The following is a 27621-nucleotide window of genomic DNA, read 5'->3' on the forward strand; positions in this document are numbered from 1 at the left end:
ATTTAGGCCATCATCAGTGAAATATACAACCTCCAAGTTAGATTTAAAGATACTTTTTCTCTTAGAAGGTTACTCGTTTAATTGACCTGTACGATCACTTCTCTGGCTTATGTCTTAGACACTTTAATAAGAAGCTTTATCTACACAGAGTTTTATGCTGAACTTCAAACAACCATGCTAATATACCATTAAAAATAAAAGACCTTTACTGCAGAGAAACTCATTGTACAGGCGCTTAGACCTAAAGTACAAAGTTCATACAGGATTAGATGCAATGCAATGTAAGCAGACACCAAGCATAGAATCTGCTCTAAAAGCAATTGGCAAAAAGTGATAAGACATTTGGTGCACATTAGATACAAGATCATCTGCAGCATCTGTTGTGTGGGCGCAGTGGTCATGACCCACCTTATGTAGTAAATAACTTGGACTTTAAGCTAATTTAAGTGTTGTGTTGGCAGTGAGTCACATTGATTTCATGCACAGGACAAATGAAGAAATCATTTCAGCGCTATACAATAACACAGCAGTTTCTCACTATCATTACTGTTCACGAACAGCTGGACACTGTGCTTCCCTTTGCATGATAATGAGTCTTAATGAGAATTCTTAAGGGTCACTAACGGTCCCTCATTATGATGTTTGTTAGAAATGCTGCATGATATGTTGCTACCAAGGTTTCACTTGTAGTGTTGACACGAGTGATTGAAGAGCCATTGTTCTCTAAGAGGCCTTGTGTGTTGTGACAGGAGGCAGTGACGTATTAAGCAGGTGCAGGTACTTGCCGTGTGTGCGTGGGACCATTTGCTCACGGTAGGGTGGGTGGGTGTGAATATGGAGAAGCCCTAATGGGGAGGGCCAGTGGAGCGGGGTGTATGGGTCAGGTTACCCTGACAGGAGTTTTTGGTGGTGGGGGTGCCAGGCCCAAAAAAGCCACCAGTGTCTTCCACACGTGGGAGGAGAGTCTCAACTGTGGCCGGGGTTCCTAAGTGCTGTCCTTTACATTACAACCCGCCGACATCTGGACGTCCAACATGGGCAAAGGGGTGAGTTCTCTTGATTTCTGAAGCTTTTCTTTCTAATATCAGCGAATGAATGAATGAACATCGCTCATTACTTACTGTAATATATGTGCAATGACAGCATATGGTGTGGACATGCATCACAGACTTTCCTAAATGCGTCTTCAGCACTTGATGTCTCGAAGTGTCAGAATGATGCCTTTTGAAAAAACAAACAAACAAAAAAAGACAGTAACATCTCAGGATAATGGCTTTCCTCCTCAATAAGTTTTGTTCTCGGCTTGCTGTTTATTTGGGTAATTACGTAATTTTGCTTTTATTCTCTCCATCAGGCCCATTCCATTTAGCTTTATGGGAGGACAGCCTGGTAATCTTCCTCACACACAGTGGTGGGAAATTGCTATGCCAGACACATTTCAGGCACTCCGCCGGCTCTGTGCTCCCTGTTTGGCTCTTTCTGATTACTTTTTCACTGTGTCACTTGCTCACACTCTCCTCTCATTCACGCTGTATATCCCTCCTTCACTGACATGCACACGTGCCACCAGGAGGAGACTGACAGCGGCAGATGATTTCCATGATGCACACTTCTTCCAACTGTTCGTGACACACACACACTCTCGCTCGCACTCATAAATGAGGAACTTGCAGTATTAGAAAAAGATATTTTCTCGTCAATATTGGGTGAATGGTTTGCCAACAGTGTCAGGAGATTGAAATAAACAAGGAAACACAAAGTCCATTGTGTTCACATTGATGCTTGCATTCTGTCGCTCTGAATGTAAATGGCTGGGCACAATGTGCCTACCAAGCAAGTGACTTTTCCCACTTATTTTAGGTTTACGATGATACCCTAATGTATAGTTATTGCACTCTTTTCCCCTAGTGTGGTGCCGAGAACGGAGGGAAGAGGAATAAGAAGGGAAAGAACTTGGATGAGCTGAAGAAGGAGGTGGCCTTGGTAAGAAAAACAAGCTGTCACTGCTCCATCTCATACTCATTCGGCACAGTGATTGAGTCCAATGCCGCTGCTACCAAATTATCCCCAAATAGTGTTACTCCAAAGACACCAGGTTATTTAACAAGGCTATAAATGAAAACGGTGACCCATAAACAAAATGGCAATCCAACATGTTTAGTGCAGTCAATTGCAGACTAGTTGTGAGCCAGTCTGTCCTCTCCTATCTGCTCAGCCACCCTCTGGCTGCTCCTCTTTGTACTCGGAAAGATACTGAATAATTTGTGGGCCACCAGCAGTGTAGTGCAGAGTTTCGTCTTGTGCAGAGCTGTAGCTCTTTGAGGTGCTGTCAGAATGCAGCCAAGCGATGTCCATGAAAAGTGGGCCAAGTTTTGCCTTTTGCTACTTTATCTCTGATAAAGTCGCTCTTGTCAGTTATCAGATTGGCTTGTGACTGATTAAAGAAAAGAATCCCTTTGATACTGTCAACACTTAGGAGAAGTTTTGTGTTTAATTTTGCTTTGATCTGTCTGGCTCATACACTTCTTTAGTTACTGATTTCCTGCATTTTTTCCCCACAGAAATCATTTTCACCACCACCAGACAATAGCTAATCAATACTAGGTTTAGGTGCTTATAAATAAAACAAACTATCTAATTTTTTACTTGATTGTGGCCAAATTACTTGCAGCTAGTGAGGCGGCTGTTGGTGAGGAAAAATATGGATTTTCCCCTGTCTTACTAAGAAATTCACCCTTCATCCTGTGTGAATGATACAATCCTGACAGCTGATGGCTGAAGTTTTTGTTGCTACACTGCCAAACTCCATTTCACCCACAGTGGAAATGTCTTGGGATTGGGCCAGTAGCAGAAATGTGCCACCAAACAAGAAAATTTAGTGGGTTTCTTTTCTTTGCAGCAGGAAACAATCAGTTTTTATTGGTTTACACACTCAAGACACAATAGAGTTTACTCATCTGTCTGTCTGTCTGTCGGTGATGGATCCTTGTTAGATACAAACAATAAACTCTTTTATTAGTGAAAGACAGGGGTTAATGGGGTTAATGGGGTTCCTTATAAATAAATAAACAGTGCTGTAGTGCACCTGTGCTTTGCGCTTGTGATTCTTGAGGCTTCAGTATCAAAGAAACATTTTATTTTTGCAGGATGACCACAAAATAGATCTGGATGATTTGGGGAAACGATATGCAGTGGACCTCAGACTGGTAATGTCAGCCACACACAAACTCTCTTAAGTACACATGTACGCTTGCACACAAGCACACAAGAAAGAGCTGCTGTAATATCCCGTACAGAGATGCAATCTCTCGTTGCCCGGACTGAAGAGCAACATCCAAACGGAGACCAAGCATTACTTTGGTCAACATAGGCTCTCCCCAGTGTCACCTCTTCATCTTTAATCCGTTGCACACTCAAATAAACTTACACACTTCAGGATAAAAACAAATTGCAGATAAACCACATCATTTTTTTGCTTTCACCACATCTGCTGCTGATTCTAATTGTAACATTCCAGGTGAGGTCAATAAGATTTTATCTTTTTATCTTCTTTTTTAAAGATGAGCATGGAAAAAAAATCAAAGCTCTACACCATGGGAAATAGTGCAAGATGTAAAAATGTCAAACATTTGTCAAGCTCCAAAGACAATCAATCAAAGTCAATTAATCAGATGTGTGATTATCTGTTCTAATTAAATCATAGCACTTTGGATATTTACACGGGATTTTGCTAAATGAGATATTGGAAAAAAGAAATTAAGAGGAAAATGTTCAATAGGTACATCCAACAGAGCATCTTAGATGAGCATCTTTTCTATGCTTGTGATGTTAAATAGGCCAGACGGGGACACTTGATGTTCTGCAACTACAGCTGTAAAATTGCTTTTTAAGCCAAGGTGAAAACTGGGCCATTGTGTTGTAATAAGATTGCCTGTGACAGCAGAAAGACATTTATTCCTAAAAATTGCTCTCCCCCAGGGTCTGACCAATGCCAGAGCTGTAGAGAATCTTGCCAGGGATGGTCCGAACACTCTGACTCCTCCCCCAACCACGCCGGAGTGGGTCAAATTCTGCCGCCAGCTCTTCGGCGGCTTCTCCATTCTGCTGTGGATTGGGGCCATCCTTTGCTTCCTGGCCTACAGTATTCAGGTGGCCACAGAGGAGGAGCCGCCCAATGACAATGTGAGAAACTGCTTGTAAAACCTGCACACATATGGACCTAACATATTAATCACACACTCAGAGTAAGACGTGCAGAAAAGCAAAGGCAGCTGCAGTTATAAAATACATTATATATACGGATGCAGGGTGTCAACTCAAACACCTGCATACAGCTCCTTCAGATATATACACAGAGCTGGAAATGCACATGTCCATGCATAAGAAAGCATCATTTTAACTTCTTCTAATCTTGTTCAGACAGATGTACTCTGGTTATGTGGAGCACTTATCTAATTCTAATTTTATATGAAATTTAAAGTTTCCTCCAGGTCTAGCAAATTTTACAAACTTTATGGATTTTCCTGCTTTTTCTAACTTTGGTGGGACTCAACATCATTTCCCATAAGCACAAGTTGCAGAGTTGTACCAACAATCATATAAATCAAATCAGTGTTAGCAGAGGTGTATACAAAAGGGGTGAGAACAGTGACAAAATTCATCTGATTACATCACACATCCTTTTGACCATTCTGTTAGACCCCTCAAAACTCCAGTGGGGATAAAAATTAAATATGAAATGACTGCAAAGAAGATTGCAGTTATGTGAAAAACTAAGTATGCCATTAAAATTTCAGTAGGGATTAAGAGGGTGAGTAGCAGTCCTGTGATCCCAATCGGATACACTTGATTATTGATGAACAGTAAATGTGACCACCTCCATAAAAACAGATATTTTGGCAGTTTGCTGGTCTGAGGTAGGCGTGTGTTAACATAATGCCACAGTTTTCCCAGGGGTGGATGTCCCAGCAAATTCACCCAAATTTCAGACTGTGAAATGCTAAGGGAAAGTCCAAGAGCTACATTGCCAACTTTGCAGCTGTAACTTAGCATGTTAAATGTCAAAATTCAGGACAGTACCATTAGAAAAACACTGAACACCTAAATGTTCATTTGGCTTGTTTGAAAGGGTTGCCAGGTGCCTCCTTCCTCGAAAAATAACATGGCAGCACAGCTTAGCTTAGCTTTGCAAAGTTGCATTTAAACAACCCACAAGACTTGTGGAATAATGTCCTTTGGACTGACAAAACTAAATGACCATAAGGCACAGCACCACATTTGGAAAAAAGCAGCACAGTGCAGGACTGGTTATGTTTATGTGGTCGTTTTGCAGCCATAAGAATGATAAGGTTATACAGATAACTGTTAGTTGAAGTTATGGCTGCTACAGGTGGTTCTACAAGCCACTGAGTCAGGGGGTGTACTTTTAAGTTTTCACAGGAGTCCTGTGAAAATGTTATTTTTCACATGACTGTTTGTATAAATACAGAATTGTTATTAAAGACATGCCTCACACCTTTCAGCTGCTTTGAATCAAATCTTAAACCAAATGCTAGAGAGTAAAGAGATTTCAAAGGACAAGCTTTTCCTCTGCTTAAAGTGGTATTTATCTATCTAGATGGTTTGGGTGTTACTCACTGTAGAGATGTCTGCCTTCAGTTGAGTATAATGGACGGAGATGCCATTTACCTTGCACTTCACAAAATGAAGAAAAAAATCAAAAGGAAAAAGTATCACATCACAAATCACGACGTGGCTACATACTTGTTGTTAGTCCAACTAAGGTGGATTTTTCTTTGGCTTTCTTTTTCTGCTGGTTATATTTTCTTAACATAACCTACACTCAGCAGAGGTTTTTGTCTTGAGATCTTAATCTCCTTTTTGAGTTTCCCATAAAAACCCAACTGGTCACAGGGACCAATACAGAGACAGCATACATGAAAACCAACAGAATAAAGAATGAAAACTGAAAAGGAACAGGGGGAAAACTCAGCTTCTAAAGTGTAACATGAATCCAAAAATACTTTTTAGAAACAGCAGGATTAGGTCCCCATAAGTACAGAATATCGGTTACACCGTGACATAGAGTCCTTGCCTTCTTCCGAGTGTGGCACAAAAACAACCACTGACACTGGCATTAGTCCTAGCAGTCGCACGAATAAACACCCAGACCAACCACTGAGCAAACAGAGCCAAGCACCACCCATGCTGCACATTATGGCTCTCACTCATTATGCAGTCTGCATTAAGCTCTTGCATAATATACAGTAACGTACAGTAGAAAGACACGTGCACATTAATCCCCCAGCAGTTTAATCTCTCCATTTAGCGCCGAGCATGTACAGCTGGATGCTCCGGTAAGCTACTTCAAAGCCCTGACAGCCTGCAGCTTCGGCACTTTGAGCCTTTGCAAAGTGTACTGGCAGCTATTACAGAAGAAATTCCACCTTAAGTGTACTCCACATATGGTTGTTGTCAGATGATAAGTTAATTTTACATTACTTTGATGCATTTTATTGACCTGAAGAATTGCGTTTAATTTGAGAAAATGGTCCAGCGGGCTTCTGAAAGTGCCGCTGAAATAACGCAGTATATTTCTTGGTGTTAAAATTCACATTTGGGAAAGAACCTGTTGATTTAAATGTCACCTGCCTTGACAGCTGTTGTTTCTATAATTTCCATGCAGCTGGTGAACAGAAATATTTCTTTCTGAAGTGAGAGGAGGTAAAAGAGCTGTTCTAAAATCTGCAAAAACTCACATGGAGACAAAATCAGGACCTGCAAACTGAACACTGAAATTGAGAAAAATGTTCTAAGTACTGACAAGTGATTTTTCAGCAGATATGTTTCCCGGTTCAGAAGATTTTTGCACAGACTTAGTGTTTTTAAAAAAAGAAAGAAACAATAACCCACTGAAGTGTAAAAGAGCAAAACATTCTGTTGTTGCTGTCAAATGAAAGCGACACCTTCCAAAAAGGAAACTTTTCAGGATTTTGTAATTTTTCTTTCCAGGAGTCCAAGACATACAGTACACCAGCTGGCAGATGCTTTCATCCAAAGTGCCTGGCTGTCTTGTTTGCATCAGTGAGAGCTGAACCCATAACAGCCTTTTCACAGTAGACCTGAAAATAGCCACCAAAAATGCAATAAAAATACACCAGAATGAATGTTTCCTGCTTTTACATAACCATAAGTCTAAAAAGCCAGGCTGTAGCTCAGTGAGCGTCTCTTAGTGGCCTCGCAGATTGGAGTTTCAGTCCTTGGTTTTCTGGGTTCGGGTGACAGATGCTCACTTGGACTGACGAGAACTGAGCTGTCCAAGATAACAAAAATAGTACAGAAGATTCCGGCTCTGGGATGACTTCTTCTTTTTAAATCTCTCACTAAGTCTGTGAGCTTCCCCCAGGTTTTTCCCTCTGAACTCTGTTCTTGCACATGTACATTTAAGGTTTTACTGTTTTAAGACCCGTTTCAAGCTGATAAATCCCCATTTCCTGCGCTTAAGTGTACCTTACATGAACCAAACTAAGTTGATAAAGACACCGTCTCCCCTGTTACATGGCTTTCCTTCCGTTTCAGTTATATCTGGGTGTGGTGCTGGCAGCTGTGGTGATCGTCACCGGCTGTTTCTCTTACTTCCAAGAAGCCAAAAGCTCTCGAATCATGGAGTCCTTCAAGAAAATGGTGCCACAGGTAAGTTGATGCATTTGGTGTTTGTGTAGTCTCAGAGCTTTCTGAATCAATAAGCCGTCCCTCAAGTAGGGCTTACACACTCACTTGAGTGGAAACCTAATAAGCTTGCACAAAGGAAGAATAAATGTTTGAGCCAACTTTGGATTGTGAGTGTGTTTGCATAAAAACTCCCCTTGCGTTATCCACCTCTAGCACTTTGATTGCCTAATTCTTTAATCTATTTAGACTCTTTTCACACACTTCTCGCGCCTCTTTTCCCTACCTGTCTTCCTCCTCTCATCTCCCTTCTCGTCTATATCTGTCTTTTACATACCTCCATACCCCCTGGCTTCTCTTCTTTTTATATCGCTCCTCTCTCCTCATCTGACTAAATCCTCTCTGTTCCCAGACGTTCTCTCTTCCTCACACTCCCTCTCCCTGCTCTTCTTTTTTTCTCCATGCCAGCAAGCGATGGTGATCCGGGAGGGGGAGAAGATGCAGATCAATGCAGACCTTGTGGTGCTGGGAGATCTGGTGGAGATCAAAGGGGGAGACCGCGTCCCAGCTGACCTTCGAGTGATCTCTTCCAGCGGATGCAAGGTAGGGGAGGGGTGCTGGGCCCGTCCCTGGGGAACCTGGAAGTCGCAGTGGGATTACAGTAGCTCAGCTGACTTTGGTATTTCTACCTTATTTTCTCTTTTTTCTAGCACATTGTTTATCATAAAGAGCATCTGAGCATGCAAACATTTGCAGGTAAACGAAGTACAGGTGACTTGGACGGGAATGATAAATAAATCAAATAACTCATAAAATATTTGGCCTTGTGATAAACTGTTCACCAGCTGTCAGTCCTTGAAAGATATTTTAGTCTGGATCAAAGTAATGCACCAACCCACAACAATGCTGCAGTAATCAGACTTTCCACCTTTCCCAGTTTCCCTTAAAAATGATTTCAATAATGTTTCCTGAACGTTTTTTTTAAACATCTTCTTGTTAAAGCCTTTTCCCCTGCCAACAAGCAATGTGCAGTTTTACATGCAAAAACTGTTGTTGTGTTAGCTATGACCATATTTACATCACCCAGAAAATGCTTTCATTATGGCTCGCTTCCAAGACACCACGTAATCACATTCAAACACGATGCTTGAGCGGCTAGTTGTCTGCTTCTGATTTGCAGTTTAATGAAAAACTGAGTCAGATTGTTCCTGTAGAATTCACCTCATACTGATGAGCCAGGGAAAGGGCATTTTGTATACATATTTTGTGTGAAAGATTAATCTGGTTTTGATTAAATTTTCGTCTTTTTTTATGTCGAGTCTGAGTAAGGTCTGCGCGCTCACTTGGACATTTCTTAATATTTTCTGCATAAATATGACCTAAAGGTTCATCTGACTCTGACAAAGGTCTTAAAAGGAGATAAAGAGGACCAGTTTAGATAACTGAAATAAAAAATATCTGACTTGGTCACTGATTAAACATAAACTAAATTCTTCATGGCATGGATTCAACAAGGTTTTAGAAACACAAGTGTCTATCTCAGGGCTTTCCACTGACATGATATTATTATGCATTACTACTACTACTACTACTAATAATAATAATATTTCAAAAATAATAATTTTTGAATTTTTTATTTCAATAAAGTGAAAAACATGGAAAAAAAAACCCACAAATGCAAGAAGACAAAAAGATGTGTTGGCTGCACATCCACAATCCACCACATCCCAAAGGTGCTTTGTTGACTTGAGATCTGATGTCTCTGAAGCCCATTTTACAACTCTTTGTCATGCTGGACAAACCGATTTGAGATCATTTGAACTTGATGTGATGCATTCAGCTTTAAGCAGCTATCACCAGCATGTCTGGCACCAACAACTGTGCCATGTTCAAAGTCACTTAAATGAACTTGAGCAGGTCATCTTGACCATACACCAAGGTATTGGCTGATTTGATATTTGCACCAACAGTTGAACAAGTGCACCTAACGTTGTGGTCAGTGAATATACGTTATATGTATATTTTCTACAACACTTCTCATTGAACCGATCCATAAAGCACTGTCAGAACAGCCTTCTTGTTCAAGCAGTTGGTAGCAAACATGCAGATGGGCATCACAAACCTTACAATCCTGTTATATACACCAGTGTTGTTTAGTTAGTCTTCTGATGGTGGAATCATTAGCCACTGTAAAACAGGCCTTTCACATTGAGTTCCTTTGTGACCGACCAGGCAGACTACCAAATGCCTTTAACTGTAGTATTTTTTGTTTTGTTTTGTTTCTTGAGCACACCTGAAGTGAGCAACAAAGATCTTTAATTTCTTTTGTCTGTCTGACTACGAAGTTGTCTAAATTCTCCAGAGAAGGATTATACATTTCAACATTTTCCCAGTCTGATGATCCTGAACATCCGTTTTTCTCAGATCCTCCTTTGTTTGAGCCATAATACATTTTCTACATGGGGATGGGAATAAACCTACCATGAAAACAGGGCGCTCACTCTCACCTAATTGTCATCCCTGATTTATTTCACCTTTAAATTGAATGCTACTCCTAGAGTTTCACACACCTTTCTCCCTCACTGATATGTAATATTGTATCATTTTCCTCATTCAATAAATTACCAAGTCTAATATCTTACCTGTATTTAATTGGGTTTAATTTATCTGCTTTTTATGGCTTGTGTGGAAATCAGATAATGTTGTAGGTGCTACCGGTATAGAAAATATCAAAGGCTTTTTCTGCAGCTGCACTTGCTGTTGCCGAATAGGGTGAAGGTTTCTCTCAGTGGTTCAAATTTCTACACCGTGTTGCAGCGAGCACCTAGATCAGAACACAGTTTTGACAAGACAAGAGCGCTATATCACTTGTTGTTATAAAGTCCTTTTTTTCCATTTCCAGTCTGTCAGTTTCACCTCTTCAGTCTCTCTGATAACACCGCGCTCACATCCATTTTCTCTCTCTCCCTGTGAAGGTGGACAACTCCTCTCTGACGGGAGAATCTGAGCCTCAGACGCGCTCCCCGGAGTTCACGCACCAGAATCCTCTGGAGACCCGCAACATCTGTTTCTTTTCCACCAACTGTGTCGAGGGTCAGTAGGCCACATCTGGCCAAGATTGTCTCTTATCGGCTCTAAATGTCTTCCTTTAAGCCATCTGGAGATCAGCATCATTTTTGCTTTACCACCCATCGGTGAATGTGTTCCAGTACATGATCCGTACACTGCACCACGCAGTGTGTAGCTGCTCATGCAGAATGCATGAGGATTAGTAATAAGCATTTCCATCTGAGATAGAATCACTGGGAATTTGAGTGGTCAGTGGCTGTCAGTCATAAAGTTTCAAAGGGATTTTATCAGATTTATCAGATAGATCTTAGAACAAGATGTACATTAGAAGAACATCTAATGGTGATGGAGTTATTATGAAGTTTTAGAAGCTAGATTTTTTTTTAACAGTTCTGAACACTTGCATGTTATCTTTGAAGATCTGCGTTTTGGCCACACGTTTGTGGAGCCATTTCTGACTTAATTTAAAGTTGTTGTTTTTTTTATGAAAGTGAAGTGTTAAAAAAGTACATCCTACTTATCTACAAGCTCAGAAGTGTCTGTCCTTGTTTTTGAAATACACATTTGTTTCCAACTAATTGAACATTAAACCAGTCAGAAATGCTGTAATTTAATGGAATACCTGTGTGGGTGTATGGAGGCCCATTTTCAGCACTCTTGTGTTCAAATGGCACATTATGTTCCCTAATGCAGGTTTAGCATGTTAACGGGCTTTGATTACGTTAGCACAGCTGAAAGATGTGCTGATTAAAGAAACAATAAATTTGGCTGGGTGTGTGGAAGATCGGCTTTTATGTGTTCAGACGTAATGGACATTCTGAAAGTCTTTAAAATTGAAGGCTATTCAGTTGGAGGCCTAAAAAGAAACAGGATTGCATATAAAAGGTGTGTACTGCAAAGTGGCCCTAACCAGAGTAGAACAAGACGTGGGAGAAACTGAGCAAGATTACAAGTATAGTTTAAGAAGCACAGCTCAGGTCCTCAAGAGGAAGCTTCATTAAATTGTCCCCACCAGATTGTGCTGGTTTGTAAACGAGTAGAGCACAGTTGCACAAAGCTTTTTTTTTTTGGCAATTTAGCACACAGAATACTCTTCGTTTCTTACACTCTGATGAATTTCAGAAGAAAGTTATTTTTTGAGGGACATTTTAAGGCTATAATCAAACCCACAGAGGGTGATGCTACAGACACTCAACACGATATTTCTTTCCTTCTTTAATCAGAAGAACAGTTTTCAGCTGTGCCAGCATAATTGGAAAAAGGTTTTCAAATGATAAATTAGCCTTCAAACGTGATCAACTTGCATTAGCTACCACAATGTGCCAGTGCAACACGGGAGTGACAGTTGCTGAAAATGGACCTCTGCATGTCTATTCGATTAAAAATCATAAAAGATTCACATTTAAAATTCAATTAATCATTAATTTGCAACATCTGTGGTTTGTTATCGTATATAACTAAGTGTGTTTTTCTGCAAAAATCAAAGACATACCTACATCCGGAAAACAAACTCTATCAGAAACTGTGCTGGTTGCCCAGAGTAACTCACAGTTTTCACATTTCAGAGGATAAGGTAGAGTCTGCTTATCTGGATTCTCTCCTCATCCACTTTCTCGAGCATCTGCTCAGTCCATCCAAGCACCCATCACTGGCCAACACCTGTAATTCACCTCCATCTATCACTGCTCTACAGCCAGTTATGTCTCGCCATCGAACCTCCTCATTGTTTACACATTAGAGCACGTCGTCTGCAGTGCCCACGGTATCCACGCTGTTAGCATTTGTTTTCCCCTGCGCATATGACTCTGAGTCTCACTACAGCAGTGAGAGTATCTGGTCACCCAGCTGAAAGCTGTAACTCACACCTAGTGGTCTGTAATTTCACGACCTCTCATGTGAAGAGCTGTCTTAAAAAAATAGCCATCATTTGAAAAACCGATGCTTCTTGACTAGCGACTGCAACAAACTGATGTTGTTAACTACTGAACTGATGAATCATCCAAAGACTTTAATTTAACTTTTAATTGCACAAAAAAAAAAATGGTGAGTTTGGTGAATGTTTTATATCTATTTAATGCAGAATGTGGACCTCAGGCTTCTGGTCCAGAGCACCTTGAGGCTTTCCTGTGTGCTTCAGCATTTGCATGAGTGGCTAAAATCTAATCACTTGAATATTAATGTCAGGAAAACAGAACCATGCATTTTCATTTCCCAACAAATATCTTTGAGTTTTTTTCTTTATTGCTGCCTGATTCACTGACAACCAGGAACTACATTTCTATTAAAAGATCAGATAATACCTCACACATACTGCTTAGGACACATATTTACAGTACTGTGCAAAAGTCTTGAGCCACCCTTCATTTCCTAATATTTAACTTTTTTTTAAAGCCTCCTAACACTGATCTACGAATCATTCAGGCATAAAAAAGGCACCTAACTTTAAATTCGAGGGATGAAGCAGTGCTTTGTTGACACATAACAAACGAACCAAAAAAATCAAATTTAAATTGGGTCTTTAGACACTTTGCAAAAACACATACTTGCATTTCTTTAGATGAACCAACAAAAAATGTCAAACATAACACGGACTGACAGCCGTAAAATAGTATTGTTGCACTAACATTGTGATTCCCAAAGAGCTATTAGCTGAAAACTTGGCATATCTGTGTAAGATGTGCAGTGAGTCCTTGAAATGTGTTAGGAAACTGGACAAGTGGAGGACAAAGAAGTGGCAGCCTTAAAAAAATCATCTACAGCAGATGAACAGTATCTGACAGTCATGTCCTTAAGAAAAATAATTCAGCAAAGACCTGGCAAAACCTGAGAGATGCATCTGACTCTTCAGATGATCCATCTACTGTTCACTGAAGCCTCATCAGAAATGTCTCTGTAGAAAGGTGGCTGTCAAGAAGCCATTCTTAAGGAAGGAAAACAGGGAGGAAAGGCTGAGGTGTGTCATATTGCACGTGTAGTGCACGGAAAATCAGTGGCAACAGGTCTTATGGGAGCGAGGAGTCAAAATTTGACATTGTTGGTTCAACTCGTCATTAACAGAAGAAAGCTTGCACAAAGGAGTTCAAGCTGTGCTGAAGCATAGAGATGGTTGGACAGAATATTGAGTTTCAAACTCATTAAAATTGTGCAAACTCTTCTTTTTTTGTCTTGCATAGTCTATTTCCATCTCTGCTTCAGGATGTTTCAATAAATCCTGGAAGTATGTCCCATTTTCCTAGAAATATATGAAGAAATGAGAGGTGGCCAGTTTGTACCCCCACCAAAAAAGAAATCACTGACAGCAAGACTTTATAACAAAGCTCATAGCTTCATAGCAGCCTTCCCCTTTGGACCAACCACAGCTTTGCACTCTCACATTCAAACACCTTCACTTGTCAGATTTACATGACTAAGCAAGCCATTAAAATGTTCTTTCAGATTCAAAATAATAACTCCCATTTAATAGTTACTGCTGTACTTTGAGACATAGCACAAGAGCATTTTCACACGTACTTGTTCCTCTAGCGGCTTATGAAAACAACTATTAGATAATCTTTTTCATAATTACACTAAAGACTGGAATGAGACCCTGTATTACATCCGAGTAATAACTTTAGTTACACATTTAAAACAAGGATATAACCACTATTTGCTGGAAGGAGGGCCAGTGAGTGAAATCATGATCACATTTTATTTTAATTCATATTGTCTCCACTGTGCAGCTGTTCATGTTTTGCTGTTTTTTTGGTGGCCTATTTTTGTTTTATCTATTGCACAGTCATCCTAATTACAGTATTATGCCCTGCAGAACAGAAATCTCCTGTAAACCAATTTTAACTGAGTCAAGGCAGTTACATTGAACTAATTTTATCGGTAATGTCCCTTTGTGGTAAACAGAATGACTGATTTAAATTTAATGACCCCCTACTGCAGGTACAGCTCGTGGCATTGTGATAGCCACCGGTGACCGAACGGTGATGGGTCGCATCGCCACTCTGGCATCTGAGCTGGAGGTCCGCCAGACACCTATCAGCATCGAGATCGAGCATTTCATCCACATCATCACTGGTGTGGCTGTTTTCTTGGGAGTCAGTTTCTTCATCCTGTCACTCATCCTGGGATACACGTGGCTGGAGGCCGTCATTTTCCTCATTGGCATCATTGTAGCTAATGTGCCTGAGGGGCTTCTGGCTACTGTCACTGTGAGTATAGTGTATCTGAGTGTTTGTGCGTCTCTCTCCCTTTTTTTTGTTTTTTGTTTTTTTAGAACAATAAGTTTTATAATAATGATTTTCTCCAAAATATATCTGCAAGATTTTCTATAAATAGCCGAGCATTTTAAAAGGTTTAATGAGAGTTTATGTCCCTGCACAGCTTCTTTCTGTCCTTGCTGCAATGACATAATGTGCACTTCAGTTTACAATAATCCCCTGTTGCAAGATCACTCCATAATATGCTTCTGGGAAAAGGAAGTGAATGGAGCCATGTGGGAAAGAAAAACTGGCTGTGCTACACAAAGATACAAAATGGTGTTTGAAATGGTAGTTTTAAACAAAGAATATGATTCAGGTTGATTGCAGGGGGGGCTTTTACAGGTACTTTTTTTTTTACATCAACAGCAAGATTTTGTTTAAATAAACTGTAAAGAACCATCATAATGAGCAGAGCGAGGCAGGAGCTGACTAGTGTGTGGACTGTAGTGTGTGGGTATGTTGGATTACTTTTTGTACATTTGATTGCGGTCTAGCTTTTGGTTGTACAAGGTATCATTAGCATGATTACTTAAAGCTGCTTTCTTTGTGTTTTTGCAATTTGGAAGATCAGAAACTAGCTTCTTCACCTGTTAAATATGTATAGCAGAAGTCTGTCTGTGTCTATTGATAATGGGAATTTAAGATCACAGGCAGCAATAATGAAACCAACAAACAAACAAAAAAGACTTAAAGGCTTTACAAAAATTAGGAAAATAGCAGTAGGTGGCATTAATTTCCCACGGGCTTTTCATCTCGAGCAGCTGCTTTCATACCCATTTGATATTGTTGACATAAACATATTGATTAGTGCAGGTTTGCATGTGCCAGTTCCAAAGCCCTGATGGCATGCCTGCTGGCTCACTGTCACGGTTTACTGGCACATCTACGTGGAACCAAGCCATCATCAATGTTATTAGTTACACCTGTGCTTTTCCTATCACTAATTTACCCTCGCTGAATGTTAGGTGTAGGTCTAATGATCTTACAGAACACAGCAAAGTGATTTATTACCGAATCTTGTTCTTACAAAAAAAAAATGTAGCTAACTTTTTCTGCAACAACAAACAGAGAGCAGGTTGAGGGGGATGCCAGCTGGCATTTTAAATGCCATCAGTCGACATTTCAGTGGTCGCAGAAAATAAATTAACTTCCAGTGGCTGGTTTCTTTAGTTGCATTCCCTTTAAATACATCATACAGTAAGGTATGTGTGAAAATGCTTGTGTGTACATTATGTGTGATATATTAGTTGCTATGTGGGTGACATATGGAATATGTCCACTCATCATATTTTTATGTTCTTGTTCACCTGCTGTTAACTAACCAGCGAGATCCTCACACACATACACACACTCTCATTGAGAAGGTACCCGGACCACGCATGGTTTCACATGCACAAACACTTGAATGCTCCGCTGCGTACACATGCTTTCACAATCATCCATCCTCGCCTCTCCTTTTTCTCCCTCCCCTACTCTTTCTCTGCCCTCACCTCCCACCGTCCTCCCAGGTGTGTCTGACTCTCACTGCCAAGCGAATGGCCAAGAAGAACTGTCTAGTAAAGAACCTGGAGGCCGTAGAGACTCTCGGCTCCACCTCCACCATCTGCTCCGACAAGACGGGCACACTGACCCAGAACCGTATGACGGTGGCCCACATGTGGTTCGACAATCAGATCCATGATGTGGACACCACCGAGGACCAGACTGGTAAGACTGAGATGAAAGGAGAGGAGGAAAACAAGGGGGAAAGTAAGGAAAGAGAGAGAGAGAGCTTGGAGAGTGAAAGATATAAAGGAGAGATGGAGTGGGGGATGCGGAGGGGGGAGTGCAACCACCTGCTGAAATTCATCTGTCCAATGTTCACACCGCCAACCAACAAGGCTGTTCACTCTACTGCTTGGATTAATTGAGCAGCGCTATGCGGTGGGCGGCATAACCCTCAGCTACAAACGTGTCTTTTCCCAGAATTCCTCTGCAAGACTGCTTCTGCGGAACCAATCGGATTCTTGACTCCTGTGGAAAATCGAGCCAAAATTTAAAGAAGCTTTTAGCAATAACCAAAAGGTCTGGCAGGAGAAAAAACAGGTGTTCCATGAATACTAATTAGTCCTGAGTCAGACAATTGTGAACTCATACAAGGAATAGCCAGTGGTGCTGACAAAGGCTGTACAAGAGAAACGAGGCAAGAGCTACGAAAAACACAGTGTGTTCAATTTTTTTTTCTCCATAAAGTATGCAGACGATTTTTACAGCTGCTGCAGCCTTTTTAGCCTTTTGTACTGCACCGTGTCAAGCTCAACAATCCCAGCCATAGTGTGTCAGTGTGTTTCCACAATAACGTTGTACACAGTCCAGGAAAATATGAAAAATGAATGCAGGCGCCTGCAGTAGAGTGAAGGTCATTTTCAGTGCAATTGGGTGGGAGGGTTGAAATTTTGATACAAGTCATTTCCAAACACCTTTTTATTTTGAGTCCCTCTAGTTAAAAATGAATGGCATTTTAAAGACTGGGGATTTGAAAAATCACTTTTGTCAAGGAAACAGTGATTGTTCAACTTAACTGACCCTGATTCTATTATTTAGCTACAATATTCAGTTGTACTCTGTGAACTGAGAGTTAAGTCCATAGCATAAATGCTGCATGAGTCCTACTTAAAAAAAAGCCTAACACAGTTCCTTCTCCTATTCTCTCAGGTTTGGGTTTTGACAAGAGCTCTCCTACTTGGACTGCTTTGTCTCGCGTGGCTGGCCTCTGCAACAGAGCTGTTTTCAAACCCGGACAGGCGCACCTTCCCATCGTAATGGTAAAAGAAAGTATATATATATTTATACTGCCACTCACTCACACTTATTGGTGTATTGGTGCCTGAAGAAGTATGTATAATATTTATTTTTCCCCCCAATATCCTCTGCTCATCTCCAAAGAAGAGGAGCAGTATTCACAGTGAATTTGGTTCAGATAAAAGAGGGAGAGGCAGCTATATGAATACGCTTTTTGAACAAACAGTGCTGTGTGTGGAGGGCAGAGGTGTAAAGGAGCCAAAGTGCAGCACAGAAGAGGCGTGAAGAATCCAACTAAAAGCGAGCTTTATTAGCAGATAAGTCCAATACAATAAAATCCAAACATTAATCCACAAGGCACGAGGGAGACCAGAACTCTACGGAGGAACTCTGAAAGCAAAGCAGAACAATACAGGACTAAACAGACATAAGCGGATGACATGACCAAGACAAATACAGGGACAGGACAATTTATACAGGCAACTGATTAGGAATTAGACATAGGAGAATAACAAGAAATGGGCACAGACAATCCAGACAATCAGACAGGGAGGAAGTAAAACTGAAAACAAGACACAAAAAACACTAGCAAAGTAAAACAGGAAATGAACCAGAGACGTGAAATAGGAAAGTACATTTTAAACATGCTTGAATTAATTTACACAGAGCGGCAATGCCAGACAAAACAGAGGGCAAGGAAAACTGAAAGTGACTGTACTCTGTGAAGTCAGAAAGCTGACACTCATCTGAAGCAAAATGTGACTCCGAGATCCAAAATATTACAAGAAATAAAAGTCACTATTTGAATAATTATTGAGTTAAGACAGGAATCCAAAATCCTTCCTAAATACTAAAGAAGAAACTGGAGGCCATACACACGCTGAGCAATGACTAAAGCTTAAATACAACAAGAATTAATACTTGAATGATAACAAAAAAGGCAATGCAAGAATATAAAACTTCACCTCAAAATAATCAAGAAGATATACTTCTTGTTTAGCACAGCAGCCAACCGACCAACTAAACAAACAAACAAACAAGCAAACAAAACTCAAAACCCAAGAACCAAAACCAGGGACACTGATCGATTCCTGACTCAGTGCTCTACCAGAATGTGAACACTGGACACATATAATGTAGCACTGAAGACACTATATGTTCATTTATTTAACTTCAATACGGAAAATACATGAACATAGCCTCTATAAATGATGGATGAAGCCACTCTTACATTACCTAACACATAAGTTTGACTCTTGTTTTAAAACCTTAAGTTGAACATTGTTTCCATCACCATCTTCCTTTTTTTTTGAAACCGTATGTCACCAGCTGAGGGGTGGATGTGACACCACACATTCATAAGTTAGTGACTTGTCAATCACAAGTCCAAAGCATGCACTTTTTAAAATATATATCTTATTTTAAATAGAAGCTTACATATTAAAAAAAAATCACGTTGTATTCAGTAAGACTAGAGACTGAGACTTAAACATGTCAAGGAAATGTTACAGAGGTCATAAATCAAGAGAAAATGAGCATGTTCTCAAACGCTTCTGTTATTACCAGGTTTCTTTTTGCAACCAAAATAGTCACGCACTGCTGGCTGGCAGAAAGAACCGAGGTTCAAGGCTTTAGCCCCAGAGGCTACATCTATCTTTTATATACACTGTGTGGGCATAACCCACTCTCCTCCTGTCTCTGATTGGCTTACTCCAGCCAGTCATCACTTGTCATGTCCAAACCCAGCCAAACCAATGAAGGCAATGAGTATTCACCAATCAAAAACAGGGTAAGGAAGGATGCGCTTCACCATCCTTGGAGAAAAAAATAACCTGCCGTACTGAAAGATAGATGTCGTTTGGGATTTATAAGTGGTTCTATGCAATGCAGCATGAAAAATAGATATGTACCTGCCGCATGTATACCATGCAACACAGCAGCGATCACGCTATAACATCAAGTTACTGAAAACTTTGCATTTATATTTCAGCTTCGTGAATTATCTCTACTCCCTAAAAAGGTGGAGTATACCACTTTTAGTTTAATCCAAGGGCATTCTGAGTGGGTCTTTTATATTTGGATCAAATAATGCATGCACATTATTCATGACATGATTTTTGACAACATGGTTTGCCAGTAGGGTGAACTTAACAACATGTGGGAAGTGTTAGCTGAGTTGTCACTCCAAAATAAGAAGTGGTGAAATCAGTGTTCACTCACTAAAGCTAAAAAAAGATTTAAAAAAAATGTTTGGGTTGCTGTCAGTTTAATTCATGACAAGACTGAAAACTGTTAAACCTATAAGTGCTGTTGTTGTGCCCACAGGCGTAGATAGATAAACTTCACATACACACATTTGTTGCTAAAATAGCTTTAAAGTTAAAGTACAGAAAAATGCAAAAAGCAGAGTCAAACAGCAGCAACTTTTGTAACATAAATCAAAGCACTTGTTACACATCTTAGCCTCTTTTAATGTTCCATGCAGACAAAGTGGTGATACTTCCGATCAAAGATTTATATGCTTGAATATGTGCTTAACTAAAAGTGGCAATAAAGCCATGTAAAAGTAGTATAAGTGTAAAAGACCCTAATAAAAAAAAATGTAAAAGTAAATAATTTAAAATGTATTTAAAGTCCACGCAGAAGAATAGACCTGATCATGTTATTATAATACTTATTACATCATATATCTGGCGTTTGCAGTTTGCACGTTGTTCAAACGGGGGCTAATTTAAACGTTTGCACATACTGCCGGCAATTTAATCTATAAGGTTAACATTGTTAACAGAGATTCAATTTGAAATCTCAATCTGAAAATTTACTGGCGTACATAAATAATATAAATGTAGCGAAGCTAGAAGGAAAACATTTGCCTCTGAAATGTAATGCAGCGTAGGTATACAACAGCACGAAATGCCGCAACTGCTGTTTGCATTATTCAAATATGAGCATATAAAAGATGTATATTTTCTAAATGATCATACACTTTATCTTTAAATGAATCACGCCATCAGCTCCCATACTGAGTGTATTAGAGGTTAAAAGCACAATGTTCTCCTTTGAAATGCGTAACGCTGAAAAGCATAATGGCACTATGCTCAAGAAAAGTGTAAACACTTCAAAAGAAACGTATGCACCGTGCTTTACATTAGAGTAGCCGTTATTGTGTCTCTTATCAGAAAGAGTATTACACAGATCCCTGAGAGTGGAATTTTTTTTTTTACATGTTGAGTTTTCATACCTTCTGCCTGAGGGTATCGGCTCCGGCTCTTTGTACAGGATGTGGTTCGGGTCTCTGGTAATTTCGAGGCTCTCCCTTCTCACTGTCTCTTCAAACATCTCTTGGATGAGACGAGAGGGAAAAGATGGGGCCAGCATGCCAATTATGTTCCCTGCCCTTCTGATCAGATTTTGAAGTTGTTATCTCAGTTTAACGGACTGGTTACCAAACCTTCTTGTTATGCCATACTTGAGCAAAGATAGTTTGTATTCTCTCCTGTGGTCAGCCCATCCTCAGCTGCATGGCAGCCACAGGGGAATGAAAACAACCCATAAAAATATTTTGTCAGTACCACTTGACACTTGGCTTGGCATCTCTCTCACACATAAATACACATACACAGAGGATAATCCAATGCACCCCTGGAAATGACTCCCCCAGCACAGATACACAAACACACACACACTGCTGGAAAGGTAAGTCAATAATATCTCCGTCTTCTACCGACTGCTGCCCCTCCAAACTGTGCTACATTGACCTAAAGAAATTCTCAGCATGGCTCTCAGTGACAGGGATTACAGCTTCTTGACTCAGATGGGAGCAGACGGTGCCAGTGCAGCCTCTGTACCCCTCAAGGTGGGCAGATTTGCTCCTTGGATTAAGTGACACGCGTATATCCCAGCAGCCCTCGAAAAGCCCTCGAAAAGGCACAAACAAGGACAAATCTTGTGGAGTGCGTGTCCTTGTTTGGCGGCCGTTCATGAATGAATAAACAGAAACAAAGAGAAATTTCTTGTCTTGGTTTAGCTCCCACTGGTGTATCGGGTGTCAGGTCAATCAGTTTAGCATGGATTTTAATAAATTGGCTCTAAGAGTGGTTTGAAATGCCGTTATTATCATGGAATTTTTATGAAGGTGGATTTCACAGGTTATCAAAAAAGAATTTTCTCTAAAATTATCCAAGTATCACAGCAAGCAACTTTATCAGACAAGTTAAAGCTGATAAACCTCGAAAAACAAAGAAATATCAAACAAGCTGCTTCTAGGAAAAAGAGAATAATACTACTTTGAGACTCGTGAAATAGGCTTTCTTACCATCTGTGTAAAGTTTATTGCAGGACACACTCTGAGACATGGATCTAATAAGCTTAGGTACAACATCAAGTTTGATGTATGCAGATTGTACCCACTGATTCACTCCCCACAAGGCATCAATTCCCACGATATTTCGCTCCATACTACAACCTCCTTGAAAACAGCTAGAGGACACATCAATCTTGTGCTGCCACAGCTCAATAAATTACATTTTTTATTAGAATCCCAAACATTAGGTTTGCTTTTTTCCACTTTGACACCCATATATTTTTGATCAGCGCGTTATCTCCCAGCTCCTTTCCCATTCATTGGTTAGCAGATGTAGATCTTATCAGCAGACACGTTGTAAGATGGTCTTTCTAAATTTCTTTCCCAGGCTGCTTTTAGTCACAGACTGTTATAACAGCCAACTTTGAAGGCCTCTTTGTGTGGAATATTAAAATCTGTTTTCCAGCCATGACCAAAGATATTGCCGCGGTTCTTTCTCGTTGGATGTCTTTCATCTGCGATAGTACAAACACATATAGTGTAGCTTATACTTGAAGATACTCTGTATCTGTCCTCATGTGGAAGCAGTTTACAAATATTAAGACTTAAGAAGCTTTTTCTTTTGAATTAAGGTCACATGTAGCTACACAGGAAAAAAATGCCATCAACCTCAATGACCTCAATGAATATGATCTGAGATAATTTGTTATACTGGAGCTTGTGTTTTGTTGGACTCAGTATTTAGAATTAGTAGAATTAATTGGTCGGGGTTAGAAAAAGATCACGTTTTAGATATAAAAGCAACATTAAACAGATGAATTTCTATCGTCTTAAGGAAACGGCTATAAACAGTGGCTTCAGATTTTTATAGGTCATCATAACAGCTAGGACAAATGATTTTTCCGGAAGAGGGGTCATAACAACCATCTGCCTCTCTTCATTGGCAGTGAGGCGGTGGAGAGGGTGAGCAGTTTTAAATTCTTGGGGGTAACTGTGACCGAGGACCTGTCCTGGGGCAACCATATCACCTCAGTTGTACGGAAGGCCCAACAGCGCCTCTACTACCTGAGGAGACTGCGGAGCGCACACATTCCCAGATCTCTGATGTTGAACTTCTACAACTGTGCCATCAGCAGCGTTCTGACGTATGGATTTCTAGTGTGGTTCCCCAGCTGCACCAAGGCCGATCAGCAAGCACTCCAGCGGGTGGTGAAGGAAGCTGGCAGAATTATTGGAACAAGTCTGCCAGAGATCAGTAATATCTTCCCCACTCGCTGTCTGAGGAGGGTGCACAGTATCCTGCGGGACCAACATCACCCTGCGCGCCACCTTTTCCATCTGCTGCCCTCAGGGAGAAGGTACAGGTCTATACAGGCCAGAACATCCAGACTGGCCAACAGCCTGTATCCACAGGCTGTGAGGCTCCTGAACTCTCTGCCCCCCTCTCACGGACAATAACCATATCCAACTTCTTAATAGCAATGAACTGGTCTGCATTGGTGCATCATATCTTTATTCTCTTCCCCCTCCTGCCCCCCCCCCCCCCCCCCCCTCTTTCTTAAATAGATAACTATCATATCTGATATCATATCTCACAGTACAATAATATTGAATGGGTTGCATTGTTGTATTTTGTCATGTTTCTCAGGTCTTTGTCTGAATTTCTACGAACATTATTGCTAAGGATTGTCTTATTGCATTGGAGTCACACTGGGTTAAATATGTACACTTGGGTTTTAAGGGGTATTTATTATTTTCTTCTTTTTTTTGGGTTGTATGGAAGCCCCAAACGCAATTTCATTGTTCTTGACAATGACAATAAATAAATAAATACTAAATTAAGGAGCGCTTTAATTAAATATGGTTTACTCAGGCACTCGAGAAAATAACTCCATCAAGGACAGTTCTTCACCACCGGCGACACACATGTGGGTGGTCTGTGGAAACAGAGCTGAAGACCCCCAGCTACAGCTGGAGCATATCTGAGAAACTGGCCCTGCTACAGACTGAAGTGTAAAGTCTTTGTTGCTGCCCTACATGCCAGATAAATAGATCAAGCATCAAAATTAACCTTTTCTTCCTGAATTTCCTTGAGTATATTATTTTTTCACACCACTATTGGAAAAATATAACCTAATAATTTACTCATTTACTACAATCTTAGCAACCAATTTGCTACTGATTATTGCCAACAGGCAATACTCAAATGTCTTCCTCCAACAGTATTTATTTAGAAAATCATCAAGACCTTTAGAAGCTGCCTTTGAGAGTTTACAAACAGCATATGTAGCCAACTAATTAGCTATATTTTTCCTGAAGAAACTGGGCTGTTTTAATAAAACTCTTCCTCATCTTGTAGATTTTTTAAAAAGGGGAAAACATTGACTTCTTTAACATGAAGTTATTAACTTAGACAACAATATTGTGACCAGCATTGGTAATTCAGATCATACTCCACTACCTGCATAATTAATAAGAAACATAATGGATGTAAAGGAAGTCCTCTCGGGTATCTCAGCTAGTGTTTTAATCAATTAAATAACACATAATCCCAAAGCTTCCCTCCACTGCAGTACGATAAACACAGGCAATGAGACAGACAACACTCATTTCCTAATATGCATATGTTAGTGACTGTGCTAATGTGCTCCTGTGTGTGTTTCCCCAGAGGGAGACAGCGGGGGACGCATCAGAGTCAGCTCTGTTGAAATCCATCGAAGTGTGCTGTGGGAGTGTTCGTGACATGAGAGCTGCAAACCCCAAAGTGGCAGAGATCCCATTCAACTCCACCAACAAATATCAGGTATTGCATGAGACTAGTGTCACGTCATGGCTTTGGGCTTGAACTGATGAGAAAATTAACACAAGGCTGAAATTTATTACTGTGCATTCTGGGTTTTTGTATATATACATATATTAAGCAACCTAAAAATGTAATAGAGTAACTGTTATGTAAATAGATTTTGTTGCTCACTAGCCAGAGGAGGTATTTATTTCTAATCTTGACCAATTTTATGTTTATGAAAGCTGCACTAACATATGTTATCACATAAAACTGACTGCTTTTCTGTCAATTTTTGTATTAAAATCAATTTTTGCAATGTTTTAACAATCTAGATTTCTAGATTCTAGAATCAGTGTGAGCAAGACTACACAAAAACAAATAATGCCATGAAACTTAGTGAAAGACAAGGACAAAGTCTTTAAAATGTCGGCATGGGTCCAGATCTTTTGGGTTGCAGTTCCAGTGGTTTTATTTTTAATGTATTCATTTTATTTATTCATTCATTTCAATTAAGAGGTTATTCCTCTATTTACTTTAAATGATCTTTCACAGTTCTGTCAGAGCTGTGGTGAGTTTTTCACACAGATTTCCAAGACGTCCATGAGAGGAAAAAAACAGAATTTTTTCCTTATATGCCAGAACTAAATCATGCATATTCATTTTTTAACCTTTTCCTACTGAGGGAAGGCAGCCTGAACATGTCTGCTCTTTTACCAGAGACACCCTGCTTAAAATTCGCACTGCTGCACGCATTCATACTTGGAAGCTGCCCAACAAGCCACAAATGCAGCATTGTTGGTAACAGGAAAAACGGTTGCAGCATTAAAGCAATGTGTTTTATTTATGTTAGAAAGATACATCAGGATTATGAACTGGCTTGGCTGGGATACTAAGAAAGTGCTCTGCTGTTGCCTTTCAATGCACAGAAATCCCATTTGTAAATCTATTGTATGTTGAATATGCTATTGAATTGTAAATGGGTTGGTAACCTGCTTATAAACAGTGCCTGAATAAAAAGGCCTAACATGCCGGGAGAAGAACAGGTGAGAAGACCTGGATGTACATCACTAATTAAAATCATGCTAGACAATATCAAACATTTGCAGAGGTAGCTTCTTATGAGACTGAGCAAAGACAAGCATGCTCTGTAATATTATTTTTTCACCAAAGTGGATTAAAAAAAATTGAGGAGAAGCTATTTTTTTAATAAAATTGAACAAACATTTCCCATCCAGTATCTGTAGTAGAGAGGCAGTTGTGAAAGGTCTTACGTTAATCCACATGCTTCACTCCGTCCTCTAACAGTCAACACCAACAGAGCCAAAAGTTAATACTGAACTATATGAAGCCATCACGCAGAGCATTAACACCTTGCTCAGGGGAAGTGTAACAATTAACGCACAGAGATGTGTGTTCGCTTCGCTTTTCCACACCCAGTCTTTCCCAGCTTGTGTGGAGATTCGAACCAGCATATGAATTGCACAGCAGCAGTGTTGAAGCAAACAAAGTACTTCCCGCATGCATCTTGTGCACCTGTTCCCTGACTTAGAATAGGCACGTCTGTGTTAGGGGAGGGGAAATAAAGCAATTTTGCTCTGGTTTTCTGAGATTAGATATGTTGTGACTCAGATACAAATTACCTTGGGGAATGTGTGTGTGTGTGTGTGTGTGTGTGTGTGTGTGTGTGTGTGTGTGTGTGTGTGTGTGTGTGTGTGTGTGTGTGTGTGTGTGTGCACACAAACTACTGTAGGTATGGGGGAAGGGATAATGCAAGGTGCTACACCAGAGGAATATATGCAATTGGGTAAATGAATGTCCCTTCAACATAAGGCATACATATGACTTTCAAGGTACACTCAGTCAATTCAACCTTGAGATGATTTTTTTTAACCAGTTGGAAAATATGACAGCAGTGAAAACAAAATTAAAAAAATAATAAATAAAAAATCAGACTAACAATAGACAATCCACAATGAACCACATGTGTGTATTGTTTTTAAAGCAAATCCCACAGTGTCCTCACATTTCCTCCTGTGCGTTTTCTTCTAGCTCTCTATCCATGAAGCGGAGGACAATCCCGCTGGTCATATTCTGGTCATGAAGGGAGCTCCCGAAAGAATCCTGGACAGGTTGGTTAATCAATAATGGATCGATTATATGTCTCAGTAGGAAAATAGCACAAAATTTGACTCGTTTTTCATTTAATGTTTCCTGTTGCTTTGTGGTTGCGGTAAAAAAAGACTCTATCCAGGCTGTTAATTTTCTATATATTGCTTTGTTACTGTCAGGGAAAAGATTAAAATCCAGCAACATAATAAAACTGGTTGTTTTTATCTTTTTTTCATAGGCTTTGTTTAAAATATGGCAGCAATATCCTTTAATTTGTCTTTATTCATGCATAATATTTACAAGTGGGAACAGGTTAAGAAAACTTAACATTTATGCACCCGCATGATTGGGATTCATTTTGGCACTGTTTAACAGTCTGATGGATGCTCCACTGTTAGAGGCGGCAGGGCGCAGAGTCACTAGAGGTGGGCGGTAGATGACCAGGGGAAAAATGTGAAGTTAAACTTACCTGAAAGAACATTTTTTCTTATTCTATCATGTTGACATTTATTTTACTAAAATTAAACTTATTTTTTCCCTTAAAAAAAAAAAGATGATAATTGTTTTAAAAAACAGTATGACTTGGGGTGGAAAAAGTTATTGCACTTTAACAGCTACTTTTGCAGCAAAAGTTCTACCCGGGGGTAAGTACTAAC

At 40.0% G+C, this 27621-nt stretch overlaps 1 protein-coding gene across 2 annotated transcripts in view; it reads left to right on the forward strand.

The window, feature by feature from the left end:
- The first annotated feature begins 951 nt into the window (after positions 1-951).
- atp1a2a (ATPase Na+/K+ transporting subunit alpha 2a) overlaps positions 952-27621 on the forward strand; it is a 50422-nt gene continuing 23752 nt past the window's right edge. For both annotated transcript variants that reach the window (XM_085379057.1, XM_085379058.1), the window contains exons 1-12: positions 952-1046; positions 1909-1983; positions 3147-3206; positions 3979-4182; positions 7579-7692; positions 8137-8271; positions 10644-10761; positions 14668-14936; positions 16496-16694; positions 17682-17791; positions 24740-24874; positions 26906-26985. In XM_085379057.1, the coding sequence (XP_085235183.1) occupies positions 1035-1046; positions 1909-1983; positions 3147-3206; positions 3979-4182; positions 7579-7692; positions 8137-8271; positions 10644-10761; positions 14668-14936; positions 16496-16694; positions 17682-17791; positions 24740-24874; positions 26906-26985 (1511 nt within the window). In that variant the 5' untranslated portion in view covers positions 952-1034. The remainder of the gene's footprint in view (positions 1047-1908; positions 1984-3146; positions 3207-3978; positions 4183-7578; positions 7693-8136; positions 8272-10643; positions 10762-14667; positions 14937-16495; positions 16695-17681; positions 17792-24739; positions 24875-26905; positions 26986-27621) is intronic.

This window comes from Diplotaxodon limnothrissa, linkage group LG18 (genome assembly GCF_057381915.1).
Source record: "Diplotaxodon limnothrissa isolate DT_005_m linkage group LG18, D_limnothrissa_male_GT1.1, whole genome shotgun sequence".
Lineage (NCBI taxonomy): Eukaryota > Metazoa > Chordata > Actinopteri > Cichliformes > Cichlidae > Diplotaxodon > Diplotaxodon limnothrissa.